This window comes from Rhinichthys klamathensis, unplaced genomic scaffold (genome assembly GCF_029890125.1).
Source record: "Rhinichthys klamathensis goyatoka isolate OS25496 unplaced genomic scaffold, OSU_Roscu_1.1 h1tg000040l_1, whole genome shotgun sequence".
Taxonomy (NCBI): Eukaryota; Metazoa; Chordata; class Actinopteri; order Cypriniformes; family Leuciscidae; genus Rhinichthys; species Rhinichthys klamathensis.
This window is the reverse complement of record NW_026606587.1, coordinates 8075812-8097935: the sequence shown is the minus strand read 5'-3', so window position 1 is coordinate 8097935 and position 22124 is coordinate 8075812. Positions and strand designations below refer to the sequence as shown.

Sequence of the window (22124 nt, the reverse complement as noted above, 5' to 3'; positions counted from 1 at the left end):
TACAAAGAAAGATTACATTTGAAATATAGTTAAATTTTAATTGTTGTTGTAATTGTAACCTTTTTATTAAAATAGCAAAAATATATGTAGGCTACATATAAATAAATCTTAGGTAAATCTTAAAAGCTCAATATAAGCCTCCTCTTTAAATTATTTGTATTGTGTTTTATTAGTGACACATTTGGGATACATTCCCAAACTTTCTGTAAAAACAGTATGATAATTAACTGCACAATTACTATAAATTTTTACATTTGATATTATACAATTTGCAAGCACAATTTGAAAAATAAATAAATAATTGGAACTGTGAACCAATTTTGTATTATATAGGCATATATATATATATATACACTCACCGGCCACTTTATTAGGTACACCTGTCCAACTGCTCGTTAACAATTTCTAAGCAGCCAATCACATGGCGGCAACTCAGTGCATTTAGGCATGTAGACATGGTCAAGACAATCTCCTGCAGTTCAAACCGAGCATCAGTATGGGGAAGAAAGGTGATTTGAGTGACTTTGAACGTGGCATGATTGTTGGTGCCAGAAGGGCTGGTCTGAGCATTTCAGAAACTGCTAATCTACTGGGATTTTCACGCACAACCATCTCTAGGGTTTACAGAGAATGGTCCGAAAAAGAAAAAACATCCAGTGAGCGGCAGTTCTGTGGGCAGAAATGCCTTGTTGATGCCAGAGGTCAGAGGAGAATGGCCAGACTGGTTCGAGCTGATAGAAGGGCAACAGTGACTGAAATAACCACTCGTTACAACCGAGGTATGCAGCAAAGCATTTGTGAAGCCACAACACGCACAACCTTGAGGCGGATGGGCTACAACAGCAGAAGACTCCACCGGGTACCACTCATCTCCACTACAAATAGAAAAAAGAGGCTACAATTTGCAAGAGCTCACCAAAATTGAACAGTTGAAGACTGGAAAAATGTTGCCTGGTCTGATGAGTCTCGATTTCTGTTGAGACATTCAGATGTTAGAGTCAGAATTTGGCGTAAACAGAATGAGAACATGGAACCATCATGCCTTGTTACCACTGTGCAGGCTGGTGGTGGTGGTGTAATGGTGTGGGGGATGTTTTCCTGGCACACTTTAGGCCCCTTAGTGCCAATTGGGCATCGTTTAAATGCCACGGCCTACCTGAGCATTGTTTCTGACCATGTCCATCCCTTTATGGCCACCATGTACCCATCCTCTGATGGCTACTTCCACCATGTCACAAAGCTCTAATCATTTCAAATTGGTTTCTTGAACATGACAATGAGTTCACTGTACTAAAATGGCCTCCACAGTCACCAGATCTCAACCCAATAGAGCATCTTTGGGATGTGGTGGAACGGGAGATTCGCATCATGGATGTGCAGCCGACAAATCTGCGGCAACTGTGTGATGCCATCATGTCAATATGGACCAAACTCCCTGAGGAATGCTTCCAGCACCTTGTTGAATCTATGCCACGAAGAATTGAGGCAGTTCTGAAGGCAAAAGGGGGTCCAACCCGTTACTAGCATGGGGTACCTAATAAAGTGGCCGGTGAGTGTATATTGTCATTGCATTCTTGTGGCTCAGTGACACACCTGAATGAAAGGGTCATTAGTATGCAGCCCCATTATGCGCTCATTATGCGGGCCCATTGTCTTCTCAGGTGTGAATCACAGCAGGTCACACCCCTGCGCATATTGCCTTTCCAAACAAAGTGTCATTTTTAAATTTAAACCAATCTATTGTTTTATGTGAATGATAAGGCAGGATGATTTTCAGATCATTTTGAAGAAAAAACTCTAGGCCACAACATCCATTAGTCAAAAGTCTTGTGGACAGATATTTAGTATGTGTTTTGTGGCCTTATTTCAGAAACTTTAAGTTTTAGTTTTTTCAATAACCACGCATAAACAATATTCTCTCAAAAATACAAAAATGTACATACATGTTGATAACACATTATGGTAGCCCTGTTTGTGCTAAATAGAGTGTAATTACACCTTTGCCAGTAATATGTTTATAAGCAACTGAAAAAAGCACAAATGTCAGAGTATGTCAAAACATCTCAAGGACCCCAAAAACACCTTGGACCCCAGAGGGTTAAGTAACTAAACTGAGTTCAGTATTTTCTGTTTAAATCAAATTTTCTCTTTGTAGGTCCGCACCCGTTTCCCCCCTGAGCCTAATGGTATTCTGCATATTGGTCATGCCAAAGCAATTAACTTCAATTTTGGTTTTGCCAAGGTATACATGCACACACATACTCTCACATTAATAATTTTGCATAACAAAAAAATTCCTTTCTGACTTTGTGTCTGTGTGAAGGCCAATAATGGCATCTGTTTCCTGCGGTATGATGACACAAACCCAGAGAAAGAGGAGGAGAAGTACTTCACTGCCATCAAAGACATGGTGGAGTGGCTTGGTGAGTATTAAGATATGACTTGGCTGATCCAATCACAAGCTGATTGCTGAGACTGAGCAGTTCACTCAAACATGAAAATTGTCATCACTTACTCACCGTCTTGTGGTTCTAATCCTGTGTACTGTTATTTTTTTTGTTGAAAGTTGAGCACCTTACCTCACTTGTGGTCTGTTTTTTTCAAATGGTTGCTCATTGTCACAGTAGTTACTTCAAAAGAGAAAGTTGACACTTTTTATAACAGTGTCTGCTTGCAATGCATTATGAATTGAATTTAAACGCATTTTAGAGTAAAAAAAGTTAAAGAAAGGGCTTTGTGTTAAAGCTGCAGTAGGGAGGGAAAACGTTCACTTAGCCTGAAAATTTGAACAAGCACAACTTAAAGGTCCCACCCCCTTGCTCTCTGCTGCGCTACAGTGCTCTCTCCACAGCGGAGCCTGCCGTGAACGCGCAGGCTAGTAAGCAGGGCCACCGATGACGGCGGATAAACAGTTACGGCAGATTCACTAGTAGGGACGAAACATCAACAATATGCTTTACATTGACTAAGGCCTGCCCATACTTTGACTACAAACTTGGTCCTCAAATCATTATGTATTTTGCAATACATGTAATGTAACTTTATAACGTTGCACCCTTTCTATAAGTTATAAATAGTTAGTAAAATAATATAACGGTAACTAAAGTAACATATATATAATTTAATTCAAGTAGTTATTCTAGCGATATGTAGGCCTAATGCTAGATAAGGTTTGCTAGTACATTTGTAACGGGGTTCAGTTGTTATGGGAAGGAGGAGGCGGGAACCGGCGAACGTTCAACAAGTTTAATAATAAATAAACAAATACAAAATGAAAGTATAAGCCAGCAGCCCCTCACGGACGACTGCTGGCACACAAAACAGAACATAAAATCACAACGTAAAATCAGGCCGTTCCTCTCTCCACTGTCGTCGCTCCTCCTTTATGATTCCGCTCCTCCGTTAGAGATACGAGACCGGTGCGTCTCACAGCTGTCGTTCATTATCACTCATGCCACCGTCCTCGCGCCGCTTTCACATCCCTCTGCCTCGTCCTGATCGCCACAACATTATTTCAGTAACATGACAAGCCAGTGAATTAGCAGGTTTCAATTGTTGCTTTGCACAGTGCGTGACATTTTATCTACATGTTATGCGGCTAGAGTTTTGACACCGAGTCAATGGGCTCTGTCTAATTCTTTCTTTTTCGCTTGTTTATCGTCATCGGTCTTTTTCCTTTTACCCGTCTTTGTTTTATGAGCAGGTGCCACTCGAGAAATTGGCAGTTTAGGTTGTTTCTCCGCCATTAGCACAGCTGCGGCACACCGGCAATCTTGAGTTTGGTTTGAACGACGGTACGCGCTGTGCAAGAGAGAGGTGTGATCAACGCGTACACAAGCGTGATTGACACTGCCAAGACATTCCTCCTGGCTAGGGATGGGAATTGATAAGAATTTAACGATTCCGATTCCATTATCGATATTGCTTATCGATTCTCTTATCGATTCTCATTGGGTGAGGGAATAAGTACAAATTTGTTTGTTTGTATTAACTTATTGAACTTATAACTTATTTGTTTGTTAATTATTATTAACTCCCTGACACAGCACAGCGTATTAGGGGTGTGAACCTACACTGGTCTCACGGTTCGATTACGATTATCATGTCATCGATTCAGTTCAATTCGATATCTCGATGCATTACATGCACTGCATCCTCAATTTTACTTCAAAAGTGATGTGTGCGTGCGCGTGTTCACCTGTTCGTGAAGTCGCAGTGACAGAAACAGTGACATTCCAGTTTAAGTTTCATGGGACTAAAGTCTGTTCATGATGTGTGGCCAAATGTTTCTGCATATTGGAGGTCCCCCCCTTTGACGAAATGGAAATTTTACAGGTGTTGCAACAAGTGACCATATTGTTATGAGGCGCCGTCATACTCTCATTGAGTATGTGCGCGAGTTTGAGTGTGTGTGTGCTCGCGTCTCATAAGTATGTGCGTGGAGAATTTGTGTGTGCGCGCGCGCGTCTCATATGAGTATGTGCGTGGAGAGTTTGTGTGTGCACGCGCGCGTCTCATATGAGTATGTGCCTGGAGAGTTTCACGCATCTCGTGTGTGTAGAGTTTGCGTGTATGCGTGAGCGACTTTAGGTGTGTCGTTGTGCATTTCATATGTATTTGTTTGAGCATTCAGCAGTATACATGTATGTTTGACTACTTAGTATACGTTTATGCAAGTGTTTCATATATGTGTGCGTGAATGAAGTTTGATTTAAGCCCTAGACGGCACCTCACATATTGTCGTCTTTTCGCGTGAAATATAACCAAACGAGCGCTTCTGCCTCGATGCCATGTTTGTTGCGTTCTGAATCAAAATAACGCAGCGCGTGTGTGACGTCATGACACATTTGCAACGTGCGGAACCGATAAGCAGAATCGTTAAGCAGGCATACTAAACGGTTCCAAGGAATTGGTTCACTGGGAACCAGTTCTGAAGAAGAACCGGTTCTCGATTCCCATCCCTACTCCTGGCTCTGATTGGTTGTTTCTGACCGGGAGCGGTGTATTTCTGCAAATGGCAATAGGACCACTGGGAGGAGCCAGAAGAGCTTGATTTTTTTCACAGATTATCTGTCTCATATTCAACTGTCAGGACATAATGACAGTTTTAACAAATATGTAAAAAAGATTTTTTTACAAAAGTTACCTACAGCAGCTTTAAGTGACATTACACAAATGTTTCAAATGTGAACTTTTCTATTGACAAGCATTTTTCATGCATATATGTATATTTGTTTGTTTGTTCTTCACCATCACTCAGGGTACAGACCATACTCTGTCACGCACGCCTCTGATCACTTCCAGCTTCTCTACGATCTTGCTGTTGATCTCATTCGCAGGTGAGATTACAAACCTGATGTCTCAGGGCTCTGTGCTTATAGAACTTGTGCACCTAATTTAAAATAAAAATTTAATTTATGAGCACAATTGAAGTCCGGTATGTTAATGTGCCATGCACATTAAAACATGCACTAGCAGACATAAGAAAGCAAAGCTTAGAAATAACAACAAAATTCAGGAATAAGTGTGAGATTAGGAGATTACTTTCTGATAAACCAAATTTATTATTACTCTGAGACAATGAAAACACCTGATTATGACCTCCTTGTGTGTAAACGAACACACGCCTTACTCTGAAACGTTCAGTGGGTCAGATTATAAATGCTCTTTAACCGCAGGATATATAGTGGAAATACAACTTTATTTTTTCACATTTGCAAAAAGTAATTTTGAATTACATTGTGATTCATGTGCCAATTAAAATGTTCAGGCACATCAGACTGAAGTAATTATTCAGCCAGTAATTTCTTACTAGGGGTGGGACAAAATATCGATAGGGCGATATATAGTTGTCCTTATCCGTGCGATAAGAGAATCGATACACTGGCGCCAAATATCGATGTTTTAATTGAGAAAATAAGGTTTCACATTATGAAATATATGTTTTTCTCCAAAACACGTTGGCCACAATTATTGGTACCCCTAGAATTTTTCACGAGTAAAATATCTCTGATGTATATTCCCATAATGTTTACCTTTTTTAGCACACCAGGAGGACTAGGAACATGAAATTGTCCAGCCATGAATTCACAGGAGTTTAAATATGAGGAAACACAAAAGCCAAATTCCCTGAATCATCCATCACAATGAGTAAAACCAAAGAATATAGTTCTGATGTGCATCAAAAGATTGTTGAGCATCACAAAATAGAAAGTGGCTGTAAGAAAATAGCTAAAGAGTTGAAAATCCCCATTTTTGACCATCAGGGCAATAATTAAGAAGTTCCAATCAACTAAAGATGTTACGAATCTGCCAGGAAGAGGACATGTGTCTATATTGCCTTAATGGACGGTGAGGATGAAAGTTTGAGTGGCCAAAGACTCTTCAAGGATCACAGACGGAGAATTGCAGAGATCAGTTGAAAAATCATACAACCCCTACATCACCACATGTTGTTTGGGAGGGTTTCAAGAAAAATCTTCCTCGCTCATCCAAGAACAAACTATAGCAAACTCGTTGTCAGACACGACTGGAACTTCAAACGTCACAGGGTTCTGTGATCAGATGAAACTAAAAAAAAGCAAACACACTAGATGGGTTTGGTGCACACAAGGATAAAAAAGTACCCCATGTGTACAATTTAATAAACCGTTGGATCTTTAATGTTGTGGGCATATTTTTCTGCTGGAGGTCCTGGACTACTTGTTCAGATACATGGCATCGTGGATTCTATCAAATATCAACAGATGATAAAATTAAAACCTGACACCACCTGCTAGAAATCTTATAATAGGCCGTGGTTGGATCTTCCATCAGGACAGTGATCCAAAACAAACATCAAAATCAACACAAAAATTTGTTACGGAGCACAAAATGAAGCTTCTGCCATGACCGTCCCAGTTCCCTGACCTGATGAGTGGAGTGAACTGAAGAGAAGAAGCACCAACATGGATCTGGGAATCTGAAGGAATCTGGAAAGATTCTGTATAGAGGAATGGTCTCTGATCTCTTGTCAGTTGTTCTCCAAACTCATCAGGCATTATAGGAGAAAACTCAGAGCTGTTATCTTGTCAAAAGGAGATTGCAAAAAGTATTTAATAAAAGGGTGCCAATAATTGTGGCCAACGTGTTTTGGAGAAAAACATTTATTTCATAATGTGATTTCACTTTCAATTCTTTTACTTAAATGAAAGGTTAGCTGTTTTTTGGCAATTTTTTTTAATGAAAGATCAAAAGGATAAACGATGCAGATTTATTTTTTACAGCCAGTTTTGATCATATTTGCCAGGGGTACCAATAATTCTGAGCACGACTGTATATATATATGTAATGTATATTTATATATGAGTATATATGTGTGTGTGTTTTTATTTATTTATATATATATATATATGGTAATAGATAATAGTGATTATTATTAAAAGATTATAATACTACTACTAATTTTACTACTAGTAATAACAATATACAATGCACTAAGAATTGATGAGCTGCTGGGTTCATGAATATTAATCACGGTTTCAGCGTTCACTCTCTGAGATCAAAACAGGGTTGAGCGCCAGCCAATGCAATTGCCGTTTTCACATTAGTTCCGCCCACTACCGGAGAAAAATATGTAAAAATGCAACAAAAAAAATATCGTTTACATGTAGCACGTCAATTCTGCCTGGTATGCAAGACACTCTCGCTCACTCTCTCTCTTTGCGTCTGTGAGAAACAGCGCTCTCAGCAAAGCGACGGCGAGTCATGCACCTTCACAATAGAGTTTACGGTACGCTACACATCCATCGCTGCATAGCACAGATCGCTTGACAGAGATCAAAACTCTCAAGCGCTCAGTCAGTGTTCAGCGAGTGAAAATATATCTATGCTAAACTTAGACTTAGACTCTAACACACACACAGGCGAGTAAAATCTAAGAATTTATTAGCCAATGGCTTATGATAGACATTATTTAGTCTCCCAGAGAAGATTTAGTCGCATTGTAAAGGGTTGACTTGAATAAAGAGAGAGAACCTGCACTTAACCTTTTCACTGGCATAATATATCGATTATCGCAGAATTGCTGTATCGGGATATTATCGGTATCATGAGCCGTGTATCGTATCGTGAGGTACCCTGTGATTCCCACCCGTTTCTTACAGTACTTTTTTTTAATATACTTTCTTAATTTTAGATTAAAAGATTTTATTTTTCAAAAGACCCTCAAAATATGATCCTTTAAAATAAATTATTATATATAATTACCTGAGAAAACAATGGCATTTACACTCCCCTCCAAAATTATTGGAACAGTGAGGCCAATTCCTTTATTTTTTCTGTAGACTGAAAACATTTGGGTTTGACATCAAAAGATGAATAATGCATTTCAGCTTTTATTTCCAGGTATTTACATCTGGATCTGATATACAACTTAGAAGATATAACCTTTTGTTTGAACCCACCCATTGATCATGTGACCAAAAGTATTGGAACAGATATGTGAATAAGACTTAATATTTAGTTGCAAATCCTTTGCTTGCAATAACTGTATCAAGCCTGTGACCCATTGACATCACCAAACTTTTGCATTCTTCATTTGTAACTTCATCATGTGTTAGTTACATAATCGATGAAGATTAATGAGCCCGTCCCAGAAGAAGCCATGCAAGCCCAAGCCATGACATTATCTGTTTCACAGATGAGCTTGGTATGTTTGGGGTCATGAGCAGATCTTTTTTTTCTCTAAACTTTAGCCTTTCCATCACTTTGGTTAAGGTTAATCTTTGTCTCATCAGTCCATAAAACTTTGCTCCAGAATGTTTGAGGCCTGTCTCTGTACTTTTTGGCAAATTCCAGCCTGACCTTCATATTCTTCTTGCTAATGAGAGGTTTGCATCTGCTGGTGTTGCCTCTGTACTTTTGTCCATGAAGTCGTCTGCAGTGGTGGAGGAAGTACTGAATCTCAGTACTTAAGTAAAAGTACATATTACCAGAGACATATTTACTTTAGTGAAAGTAGAAGTATCACAATGACAACCCTACTTAAGTAAAAAGTACCTGATTTTTAAATGTACTTTAAGTATTAAAAGTAAAAGTACTTGCATAACAATTTATTCTCTTAATGTCTATATTCTAATGATTAATAAAACAGTTAATCCTAACTCATTCAACCTAATACTCCTATTATGATGTTCAATAATGATGGAAAAGCCGTTATTTTTTAAGTTTCTGTCACCATTTCTGAACAAGCTTGCAATTAGGCAATATACATCACATCAAGCTTAATGTGACTGGGTTTGGCTGTAAACACGATTCATTTATGGCGTAATTCTGAACCTCTTGGCTTGCCATACTTATCCTAACCAAACGTAGAATACACACGCACCCCACACCACTACTAAATAACCTACCCATGCGTATCCTATGCACATAAAAACAAATTTCCGCGTATAAATTGCACGATAAACACACTGCGTGCTATAGAGACGCATTTAGTGTGACCAGGTTGATATGGCAACCAAACTTCACTGGTGAGACAAACGTGCGACGAACGGACGGTCAGGATGACGTTTTGGCAGGGGAAAAACTGATCAGAAAATGTAACAGAACATTGTAGAAATGAAGTGGAGTAGAAAGTATAATAATTGCTGCAAAATGTAACGAAGTAAAAGTAATAAGTATGCACTATTGATTCTACCTAAGTAAAGTAAAGATACGTGAAAAATGTACTTAAGTAAAGTAACGAAGTATTTGTACTTCGTTACATTCCACCACTGGTCGTCTGCGAACAGTAGATTGTGATACCATCACTCCTGCCCTCTGGAGGTTGTTGCTGGTGTCACTAACAGTTGTTTTAGGGTCTTTCTTTACAGCTCTCACAATGGTTCTGTCGTTAGCTGCTGATGTTTTCCTTGGTCTACCTATTCGAGGTCTGTTACTTAGTACACCAGTGGTTTCTTTCTTCCTCAGGACATTCCAAATGGTTGTACTGGCTATGGCCAATGCTTGTGCAATGGCTCGGATTGATTTTCCATCTTCTCTCAGCTTCACAATTGCTTGTTTTTCACCCATTGACAGCTCTCTGGTTTACATGTTGGTTACACGTCTAACTATAAATGCAGTCTGCACAGGCAAAACCGAAATCTGAAACTGAGCGCAGACATTCAGTGTTATCTATTATTCGAATAATCAATGTAATAGGACACACCAGGGCAACAAAACACACCTGTCAGTCACATCTCCAATACTTTTGGTCACGTGAGCAATTGGTGGGTTTAAACAAAATGTGCTATCTTCTAAGTTGTGTATCAGATCCATATGTAAATACCTGGAAATAAAAGCTGAAATGTTGATCTCGTCTCATTAATTTTTTTGATGTCAAACCCAAATGTTTTCAGTCTACAGAAAAAATAAAGGAATTGCCATCACTGTTCCAATACTTTTGGAGGGGTGTGTGTGTGTTCTGAATGCGGTCTATATTATTGACTACTGAATCCTTTTTGTTTGTTTGTGTGTAAGGGGTCATGCGTATGTGTGCCACCAGCATGGAGAGGAGCTTAAGGGTCACAACGTCCCTCCCTCCCCATGGAGAGAGCGACCCGTGGGCGAGTCTTTGGTTTTGTTTGAGAGGATGAGGAAGGGCATGTTTGCAGAAGGGGAAGCCACTCTCAGAATGAAGATGGTCATGGAAGATGGGAAAATGGACCCTGTGGCGTACCGGATCAAATACACGCCACATCACAGGACAGGAGACACATGGTAAGACACTTTGTTTCGCTCACAATGTTTGGTCTGTTTCTTAATTTTATGCCGCTCTGTTCTTGTGTACAGGTGCATATACCCCACGTATGATTACACGCACTGTCTGTGTGACTCCGTTGAACACATCACACACTCACTGTGCACCAAAGAGTTTCAGGCCAGGTATGTCACTCAACATTTTATCAGAGTATCAGGTAGGGCTGGGTATTGATAGCCTGACTGCGTCAGACTTCGTACTTCCGCTCTATTTCAGTTCGCTTCTGTACTCAGTCTGAGACATCGACATGTCTCTCAGTTTTCCTCCGGCCTGAAAACAGCCGGCCAATCAACGAACAGAGGGCGAGCTGAGACCTGTGACGTAGACGCTAAGCACCGAGTTTAAGATTGTATTTTAGGTTAGGGAAATCGAAAACAACCGCGGATATGGAGACACGGGATGCAATTCGCTCTGTTGTGGAGAATATTCCCGGCATTTGCAAACTGAAGCCCGAACAAGAAGAGTGTTTGTTAAACATTTTGAATGGAGGTGATGTTGTGGCCCTACTCCCGACAGGTTTTGGGAAAGGTTTAATTTATCAACTATTACCGATCGTCAGCGAGAAACTGGGCAGGCCAAAGGCCGGCAAGGCGATAGTTGTGATTGTGTCCCCCTTGGTTGCACTCATGGAGGATCAGGTTAAGGAGGCTGCAAAACTCGGTCAGCCATGTTCACTCCGGTATTTCGCTCGATGGTTTCGTTTTCACATCATACATGTGTTTACAGTGGAAGTTCGATGCGGCTGAGCTGGCTAATAACACATGTCATAACCAAACGTTATGTGATTGGCTTACGAGTAACCAATGATTTTAAACTTCAGACAAGCTTTTGAATTCTCTTTGATTCTGATTTTGATTTGATTCAATATCAAACGCAACAATGAAGAGGGATCCAGTAACACTTGTGTAATAATCAGCAATCAAAGAGTTGTATTGTAGCAAAGTTCATAGTTCAGGGAAGAAGGTGGCGGGAACCAGCAAACAGCCACTTCTAATGTAAAAATAAAACTTAAACAACAAAACGAAAACAAGCTGCAGCTGCCTCACGGCCGACTGCCACATATAACCATAATAAAACAACAAATATCACAGGTCTAGTCATCTCTCGCCTTCCACTGTCGTTTTTATTCTTCCAGAGCTCCTCTGTGGACTCGAGACCGCTGTGTCTCTCAGGTGTCATTCAATAACATTCTCTTCACCGGCCTCGCTCTGCTCCCACAGCTCTCGACCCCGCCCTTGCTTCACCACACATACAAATATTTAAATTGCACATAAGACCATTTTTATATTTATTGATAGACTTGTTTCTACTCCAGTTCATTGTCGAAATATAAACATTTAAACAGTCGCTGTCATGACAGATAACGTTTGTTTTATTCAAACATTCATTCAAGACATCACCAACAGATTTAAAAAATATCATATGTAATAGTGCATATTTAAAAATAAATATATTTGTACAAAATTATCTTCTCTACAGCTGTTTTTTTCTATTTGACTAACAAATTTATGGACATTAAATAGCTCTCCTGGGGTAAATGTAGCATTGCGTGACATTTATATATGTTTTTTCACAGTTAAAACACTTATTGAGCAATTACATAAGACCTGGTTCATTTCAGTAAGCTGTACTGTTTCTTTCAACATGCCTTCTGAAATTCATTCATGTTTATTTTGTGCTGTAACTTGATGAGATCGGTTCACGCCTGGACTGTGCTGCAGTCTTACTGAATTTTAAAATTTTGGGGTGAACTTAAAGGTACAATATGTAAGAATTTTGTAATAAAATATCCAAAAATCACTTGCACTTGAGACATATTTCCTGCAGTTGTGTACTTACAATATCCCAAAAGTCTCCAAAGATTTTTTTATTTCTGAGAAATTCCAATTTTAAATAAGTGGCCGTCCCGGAAACAATGTCGCCTGTCAATGACGCAATATCCGCGCTATCCTCGGTTTCCGTTCATACTGCCATAGCATGACGTAACCATGGCGACAGACGTGGACAACTGCGTAGTGCGTAACGTTTAGCGGCCTGCAGTTCTTGTTTCTTTCAAACATAGACCATAGCAAGCAGACTTTGGAACAAACAAGGAGAACTAAAATGAGGATCAATATCAGCGTGGCGTTTTTGAGATGCCGAGAGCTCCACGTCCGCGACTAACTTGGACTTGACAGAGCTTCACGAGTCACGACATGACAGCTTTATTAGACAGGTGAGCAAATGTACATAAAGCAAATCAATGTTATATAACGTTAGCTCAACATGATGAAATGATAGAATATGGTCAGTATGTTATTCTAATGTTGATCTAGCTTACTGCTTGTTTCGTATAGCAAACGAACTAACACGTAGTATAATATTATAACTTTCAACACACATTTAAATGCCGTTTAGTGTGATAGTGTAACGTTAGACCAAATGAAGCAGCGCTGCGTTACCTCACAAGTTTAATTTGTCTAATAAACTGACCTGTGTGAGTAATCCAGCACTTGCGGGTAGTTCGGTAGAATTAAATGTCCTTATTCCTTTATATCCGCGGGACTCGCGTGTTATATCTGTCTCTTTAGCAATCGCGACCTGCTTCATACCACTGTAATGTTAAAAAACATGAATGTTTGCACTCATCCATAAACATTATTAGATCCATCAGCTTGACAGCAAGTCCCATCATTCAGCTCATCACTGCGTCATCAACCTACGCCTTTGTTATTGTTGGAAACTGCGCCCTCTTGTGGCGAAAAAATCTTACATATTGTGCCTTTAAACTTCAATACTTATACTTTATCCAACACACCTGCCTGGAAGTTTCTAGGTTTCCTGAGGACATGGATTGGTTGGTGACATGGACTGGAAAACTATAAAACAAAACAGGCTATTCCTGTGCATTCAGGTGTGTTCAATTAGGCCTGGAGCTAAATACTGCTGGAAAGTGGATTGGTCAACCCTGCTCTAGCGGTTGAGGCGTAAAGCCCGAAGTATACTTCGTCCATCCCCGTTCCACGACGGTTCAATCACGGTTCACGTAACATACTTTTCGTCATCAGGAGTGTCCGCGCACACTGTCTGCGTGACTTGAGTGCTTGAAAACAAAGTCCACTAGATAATGTGCACGAGTCGAACACATCTATAGCCCCAGAGCATAATGTTTCCACCTCCTTGCTTGACTGTAGGTATGGTGTTCTTGGGGTCATAGTCAGCATTTCTCTTCCTCCAAACACAGGGAGTTGAGTTGATGCCAAAGAGCTCAATTTTGGTCTCATCTGACCACAGCACTTTCTCCCAAGTCTTCTCTGAATCATTAAATGTTCATTGGCAAACATCAGATGGGCTTCTACATGTGCCTTCTTGAGCAGGGGGACCTCACGGGTGCCGCAGGATTTCAATCCATTGCGGTGTAATGTGTTACCAATGGTTTGCTTGGTGACTCTGGTCCCAACTGCCTTGAGATCATTGACAAGCACCTCCCGTGTAGTTCTTGGCTGATCCCTCACCGTTCTCATGATCATCCTTACCCCATGAGGCGAGATCTTGCATAGATCTCCAGACTGAGGGAGATTGATGGTTATTTTGTATTTCTTCCATTTCTGAATAATCACACCAACAAAAGTCTGCTTCTCACCAAGCTTCTTGCTGATGGTCTTGTAGCCCATTCCAGCCTTGTGCAGGTCTCCAATCTTGTCCCTGATGTCCTTTGACGGCTCTTTGGTCTTGCCCACGGTGGTGTTAGGATGGAATGGAAGACAGATTCTGTGGACAGGTGTCTTTTATACACATAAAGAGCTGACATTAGGAGTACTTTCTTAAAGCTGCAGTCCGCAGTTTTTCCTCTTTGTCGCCATCTCTGTTGGAAACTTCGACACGGCACAGCGTGAATGAACACAATGTTTGAGGAGAGTGTGCAGCTGTCAATCACCGCGCCGGTGTGGCAGATTAATCACAGATTATTATTTTTGGAAGTATGACCAACATAATAATTTTCACCGGAAAATGTAATCCGAACAAGTCTGCTTGTCATCTGCTAATTTTAGACCTATCTCTAGACTTTCGTTCTTGTCTAAATTACTCGAAAAGGTTGTATTTGAACAGTTGAATGTATTTTTAAGTTTAAATGGTATCCACGAAGTGTTTCAGTCTGGTTTTAAGTCTTTGCATAGTACAGAAACTGCACTGTTGAGGGTTTCAAATGATTTGTTACTTACCACTGACTCAGGGAACTGTGCGATTTTATTATTATTGGACCTTTCAGCTGCATTTGATACCTTAGACCATAGGACTTTAATTTTACGTTTAGAAGAATGTGTTGGTATTGAGGGTACTGCGTTGGCATGGTTTAAGTCGTATTTGTCTGAAAGAACTTTTGCAGTTCGCCTTGGAGAATTTGTCTCCTCTACAGCTTATCTCACGTCTGGGGTCCCCCAGGGCTTCATTTTGGGGCCTATGTTGTTCGCCTTGTATTTACTGCCCCTGGGTCATATCTTTAGGAAATTTGGAATCTCGTTTCATGTCTATGCGGATGACACCCAAATTTATCTGCCGTTGGAAAGAAAAGACACTTGCACTTTAGCACCTTTACTCCAGTGTCTCGAGGAAATTAAAGCTTGGATGGCACAGAATTTTATATGTTTTAATGAAAACAAAACAGAGGTTATGCTTTTTACTCCCGGTGGTACTTACGAATCACTAAATTTTGATCTTGGTGAGTTGAATCCACTAGTGAAACCTTATGTCAAAAATCTAGGTTTCACTATGGATTGTGATTTTAAATTGGATAAACAGATTAACTTGGTAGTTAGATCGAGCTTTTTCTAATTGAGACAACTCACCAAGGTGAAATCATTTCTGTCCTCTAGAGCAGTGGTTCTCAACTCCAGTCCTCGCGACCCACTGCTCTGCATATTGTGTATGTCTCCCTTATTTAACACACCTGATTCAGATCTGAATCAGGTGTGTTAAATAAGGGAGACATACACAACATGCAGAGAAGTGGGTCGCAAGGACTGGAGTTGAGAACCACTGCTCTAGAGACTTTCAAAGACTTCTCCATATTTTTATCTTATCGCGTCTAGATTATTGTAATGGCCTCTATATATAGGCATTAGTCAGGCCTCTCTCTCTAGACTGCAGAGGGTCCAGAACGCTGCAGCTCGCTTGTTGACAGGTACACGAAAGCACGAACATATTACACCTGTTCTTTCCTCTCTTCACTGGTTGCCAAGTCTATTTTAGAATTAACTTCAAAATGTTGATGTTTGTTTTTAAATCGCTTCATGGCCTTGCTCCTAAGTATATGTCAGATCTGATTAGGCAATACGCTCCGTCAAGATCGCTTAGGTCCGCTGACCATTTGCTTTTAGTTGTCCCACGGGTGAAACTAAAAAGCAGGGGTGAAAGAGCATTTGCAGTATCAGGACCGAAGCTCTGGAATAGTTTGCCCCTGCACATCAGACAGGCTCAAACCCTTGCTATTTTTAAATCGAAGCTTAAAACTTACTACTACAGTTTGGCATTTGAAGCTATGTGAGTTTTGTTTTATTGTTTTTGTCTTTTATTCCTTTTATTTTAGTAATGTTGGTTGTTTGCATTATTGATAAAGGATATATGTGTACAGCGCTTTGTTGAACACTTGTTGTTTTTAAAAAGTGCTATATAAATAAACTTTGACTTGACAAGTAAGTAACATCCACTTTTGTTCTGGTTCTGACATTGCAGTAAATCGCGCTGATTAAATCTAAAAATCGCTTATCATATCACGCAAAACTGTGCAAATTATACTTTGTTCTCAAATTGTTAATGTTAACAACGTGAGCATTGCGTGACTACATGTAATGTCCTTCCGATATGTATCCTTGTTTTCGCATGGGGCCGGTTGCAGTCTTTTTTTCTGTAAGTTAGCCACTCCGAAGTCTGAACGAACTCTTTTGCATTTTACAATAGGTGAATGTCCAGTTGTCACTGGTGATTGTCGTTTGAACCTTTCTGAATCCGCCATCAAATTGATAAGTTTCTATCAAGTGCTGTGAGAAAAGGCTATAAATCTCCACCTCCAACATCCTCACACGCGGATCTCACACGCGGATCCAGTCTCGGCTAGCTTATACTAGCCGAGACTCCTTCTTTATGTGTACAGATTCAGATGTGGCGTAATGAATGCTCGAATTTCCAGTGGAAATCTACCAGTACCACTGGAATTAAAAACATTATTACAAGCTTACCGTTTTGAATCGAGCTAAGGCAAGCAGATAGTTTTGAACACTGGCTGGTTATGTAATTTCTCAAATATGTATTTTGGATAATTTTTAACCCAAAAAAAGCTACGGACTGCAGCTTTAAAGTCACTGGACTAATCTGTGTTTCACATGGGCACATAACCAATCTGTGGGAGGCAGAATTCCTGCTGGTTGGTAGGGGATCAAATACGTATTTCACTCGATCAAATGCTAATCAATTTATAATCTATACACTCACCTAAATGATTATTAGGAACACCTGTTCAATTTCTCATTAATGCAATTATCTCATCAACCAATAACATGGCAGTTGCTTCAATGCATTTAGGGGTGTGGTCCTGGTCAAGACAAGGGAGACAAGAAAAGGGAAAAACATCCAGTATGCGGCAGTCCTGTGGGCGAAAATGCCTTGTTGATGCTAGAGGTCAGAGGAGAATGGGCCGACTGATTCAAGCTGATAGAAGAGCAACTTTGACTGAAATAACCACTCGTTACAACCGAGGTATGCAGCAAAGCATTTGTGAAGCCACAACACGCACAACCTTGAGGCGGATGGGCTACAACAGCAGAAGACCCCACCGGGTACCACTCATCTCCACTACAAATAGGAAAAAGAGGCTACAATTTGCAAGAGCTCACCAAAATTGGACAGTTGAAGACTGGAAAAATGTTGCCTGGTCTGATGAGTCTCGATTTCTGTTGAGACATTCAGATGGTAGAGTCAGAATTTGGCGTAAACAGAATGAGAACATGGATCCATCATGCCTTGTTACCACTGTGCAGGCTGGTGATGGTGGTGTAATGGTGTGGGGGATGTTTTCTTGGCACACTTTAGGCCCCTTAGTGCCAATTGGGCATCGTTTAAATGCCACGGCCTACCTGAGCATTGTTTCTTACCATGTCCATCCCTTTATGGCCACCATGTACCCATCCTCTGATGGCTACTTCCAGCAGGATAATGCACCATGTCAAAAAGCTCGAATCATTTCAAATTGGTTTCTTGAACATGACAATGAGTTCACTGTACTAAAATGGCCCCCACAGTCAACAGATCTCAACCCAATAGAGCATCTTTGGGATGTGGTGGAACGGGAGCTTCGTGCCCTGGATGTGCATCCTACAAATCTCCATCAACTGCAAGATGCTATCCTATCAATATGGGCCAACATTTCTAAAGAATGCTTTCAGCACCTTGTTGAATCAATGCCACGTAGAATTAAGGCAGTTCTGAAGGCGAAAGGGGGTCAAACACAGTATTAGTATGGTGTTCCTAATAATCCTTTAGGTGAGTGTATATAATGTGTTTTTTCTGGATTTTTGGTTGATATTATGTCTATCTGTTAAAATAAACCTACCATCAAAATTATCGACCCTTCATTTAAGGCTTAGCTAGTTAATAGCTTTGACATAACGACTGTTACCATATTGTGTAGTTTTGTACAACTGGAACACTGTATTAACCAATCAGCATTCATGGCTCCAACTATCCTTAGAAACTTTTTTTTAAGAAGTTGAAATCAAGCTCCGAATAATAACACCATTCTTTCTTTGTGTGCATATATCTGAGGCTACAGTATGTATGTATTACATGATGGTTTTTGTCTCTTTCAGACGATCATCATATTACTGGTTGTGTAATGCTCTGGATGTGTACTGCCCGGTGCAGTGGGAATATGGCAGACTCAACCTTACTTATACTGTTGTTTCCAAGAGAAAGATCATCAAACTGGTGGAAACAGGAGTTGTTAGGTAACACGCACATACTTTTTTTTTTTTTGGTCATTTATTTGTGAATTTTTGGATTATGTTTGTGTCCTGTGTGGTATGTTTCAGAGATTGGGATGATCCACGACTCTTCACCCTCACAGCTCTCAGGAGACGTGGGTTCCCTCCACTAGCTATCAACAATTTCTGTGCCCGGGTGAGAGAAAAATGGAGCAACATTGTATGATATCATAAGTAGCGTTGGGTATCGGTTGGGTTTTATCCGATACTAGTACCTACTCGGTATTTTTTAAACGGTTCCGGTGCTTAAACGGTTCTTGAAACGGTACTTAAGAAAACGAAACCGCACACACTTTGTCAAAAAATAATACCCTTTTATTTACAGGGCCAAACTGGACACAATATTAACTTAAATCTTTAAACAATATAAATACAAGTAACATATGGTAATAATAAATAAACCAATATAAAATAAAAATTCACATTTACATAATATCAAATAAAACAATATTGTATCAAACAATGTAATAATACTGGAGATTCATAGAGATTACTACCAGGGTAATCTAGTATCGACATGGCTACAGGTTCACATGTTTTGTCTGCTTGAACCAGTCATGTAAGTTATCTGGTCATTGTACTAGTTACGGCAGCGCTTAGCTTGGCGAGTTTGGTATTTCGTTCCCACTGCGTCTTAGCTACGCAGCTTTGAGTGAACCTATGAAAGAGAACGTCTCTGGTTACTGGTTACTGGTGTAACCCATGTTCTCTGAATAGGGAACGAGACGCTGCGTTCGCTGCCAAACTCCTCGCGCTGCCGACAAGTTTCCTTTTTCGGCAGAGAAATCTGAGGAGCAGATGATGCGCGCGCTAATATAATATGACGACGTAAGAGCGTCAAGGCGGCGCCTGCGCCATCAGCCAATGGATTGGCGTGATTCTATATGGGCTTCAGACAATCGGCACACCTAGAGGGCGTTCTGATGCGTAATTTTACACGTGAAATGCAGCCAAACCTTGGAGCGTTTTGTCTTCGGCATCTTCATTAATCCCCTCGCTATCAGCAGACGTTCCGGGAGTCTCCCGCATATTGATAACGGCTCCCTGATGCCAGCAAATTAGTTAAAATCTCCCGGAATCTAGAGCGAGCGAGCAAGAGCGCGCATGCGAGACAGAACAGATTGTGCTCCAAACCGTATAGTGCGCGGACAGAGGGAGAGGGAGAGAGCGAGAGACTTTACGTGTGTGCACCTCATGACACAGAGATTCAGGCACCGAAATCAGGCACCGAAATTTTCTTTCTTATTCGGTCTGGTTACTACCGTTTACGTCGGAACCGGTTCCCTATTGGCACCGCGTTTCGGTACCCAACCCTAAGCATAAGTAGTTCAAATCAAGATACTTGAAAGATTGAATGGAAGCAGGAGCTAATGATCACTACTAGAGACGCTACGTATGCAGGCCACGGAAGTGAGACTGGAATTCCTGACGACTCGTTTAGTCTGTTCAGAGTCGATTCTTTTTTTTGGGAGACAATAACTTTATTTATCATGCACTTTCGACTTTACAACTTTGCAGTCTGTTTGCGTTCACAGTAGGGATGCACCGAATCCAGGTTTCGGATTCGGCCGAATATTGGACTTTTTAACAGGGTTCGACTTCTGCCGAACCTTAGAATTTTTTTCCACCGAACCCTAGGCTTGCACTACGCGCGCTACGACGATGTCACGCTGCCGTTGATTACGGGGTCGGGAAGGTGTTTACCTTAGGTTTAGATCAACTTGAACCGGCGCTACACAGACCGATTGGTGAATGACATCAGAGTATATCATCAGTATGACATCAGAGCGAATAGAGAGCAGACGGCTCCTTATGCTTTTGAAATGCTCTCGCGGTACTTTGATGTCATAAACCGATCGGTCTGTACAGCACCGGTTCAAGTTAAAAAAGCCTGTAGTGTTACGCGTTGTGTCAGGAAGAAAACAGACTCACGGAAGCAACTGGCATCTCACAACTCGCACTTTATTCCCCAATCGAACTCGTGTTCGTGAACTGTCTGTCACACGTTCTACCGTCCACAGCGTTACTTAACAAAATAAGATAAAAATGAGCATCAAACAGAAATAACTCGCATACATGGGGTGTTCGAGGCGCACGGCACATACAATACAGACTGCAGACAGTTCAATAGGGAGCGCGCAGCTCTTAAAGGGGACACATCTTATTTCCACTCGTTACAGTAGGTGGACCGTTCGAATACAGTAGGCTGTGAGAAAGTGAAAATGTAACTTTTGAGCAGAAAAAGTGTTGTTTGGCAGTACTTTCAGTCAAAAGAAGGCAATTCAAGTCGAGCTACAAGTTCAATTTGCAATGCCAATTTGTCTCATGGTGGCAAGGACTCTAAACAATACACATCATCGCCGCTGTTAAAATGCATAATGTTGCTTATTCTTTTTTTTTTCTTTCTTTTTTTTTACAGTTAAAATAAAATAAAATGAAAAATCCACGTTGTTTACTTCATTAATGTGTTTACTTTGTTAATGGACTGAGGATGAGAGTAGGATTCGGTATTCGGTTTCGGATTCGGCAGTCTTAACCAGTGGATTCGTTATTCGGCCGAACCCCACAAATCTGGATTCGGTGCATCCCTAGTTTACAGGCAGCTATACTACACACTGCATGAAAGTGCAGCGAATCTAGCTTAAATAAAGGGAATATAATTTTAATAACTGATCATGAATATGATCAGGAATCGCATACACAGATTAAAATGACCCGTAAAGGGGATACGTTGCCAATGTATCTGTATGGACAACTACATACAACGGATTATAATCAATTATCCATACAGGTAGGCAAAAATAGATCAATTGTATATGTCAATAATCAATCACAACGAATTATAATTAAATATTAATATGTAAATTGTCTAGAATATATCGATTCTAATGATAACCCCTATGGAATTAATTTGTTATCGAATAATCTGTTCGTCCAGCAAACTGATCGTAATATCTTTCATCAACCCTCAAGAGAAGTTATCCTTATAGACTCGCAAGAAAGGCTATCTTTTTGGCCATGAAAAATAACTTTCCTGTTTTATAAAAATACTAATTAAAGTATCAAGAAATTGTAAAGCTTGTAGCTTATATCGAACATTTAAGGGACTTCGTAATATGAGCAACAGACAGAGTCAATAAATGAATATAATGGATTTAATAAAGGAAAACTACGTATACCGGTGACTAACGTTACAAGGAATAAATGTATATACAACAAAATAAAGCAACAACAATGAAAGAGAATGAGAATAAGAGAGTGGTAGAAAGAGGGAGAGAATGATCAATCAGTTATGGCAAAAATGACAGACAAAAGGAACCTTGAGAGAG

The 22124-nt window shown here is 40.3% G+C and overlaps 1 protein-coding gene across 1 annotated transcript in view; it reads left to right on the top strand.

Moving 5' to 3' along the window:
- qars1 (glutaminyl-tRNA synthetase 1) overlaps positions 1-22124 on the top strand; it is an 81003-nt gene that overhangs the window by 29000 nt on the left and 29879 nt on the right. Inside the window, exons 10-16 of the mRNA XM_056246741.1 lie at positions 2156-2242; positions 2324-2423; positions 5261-5339; positions 10501-10740; positions 10813-10905; positions 18622-18759; positions 18844-18931. Of these exons, the coding sequence (XP_056102716.1) occupies positions 2156-2242; positions 2324-2423; positions 5261-5339; positions 10501-10740; positions 10813-10905; positions 18622-18759; positions 18844-18931 (825 nt within the window). The remainder of the gene's footprint in view (positions 1-2155; positions 2243-2323; positions 2424-5260; positions 5340-10500; positions 10741-10812; positions 10906-18621; positions 18760-18843; positions 18932-22124) is intronic.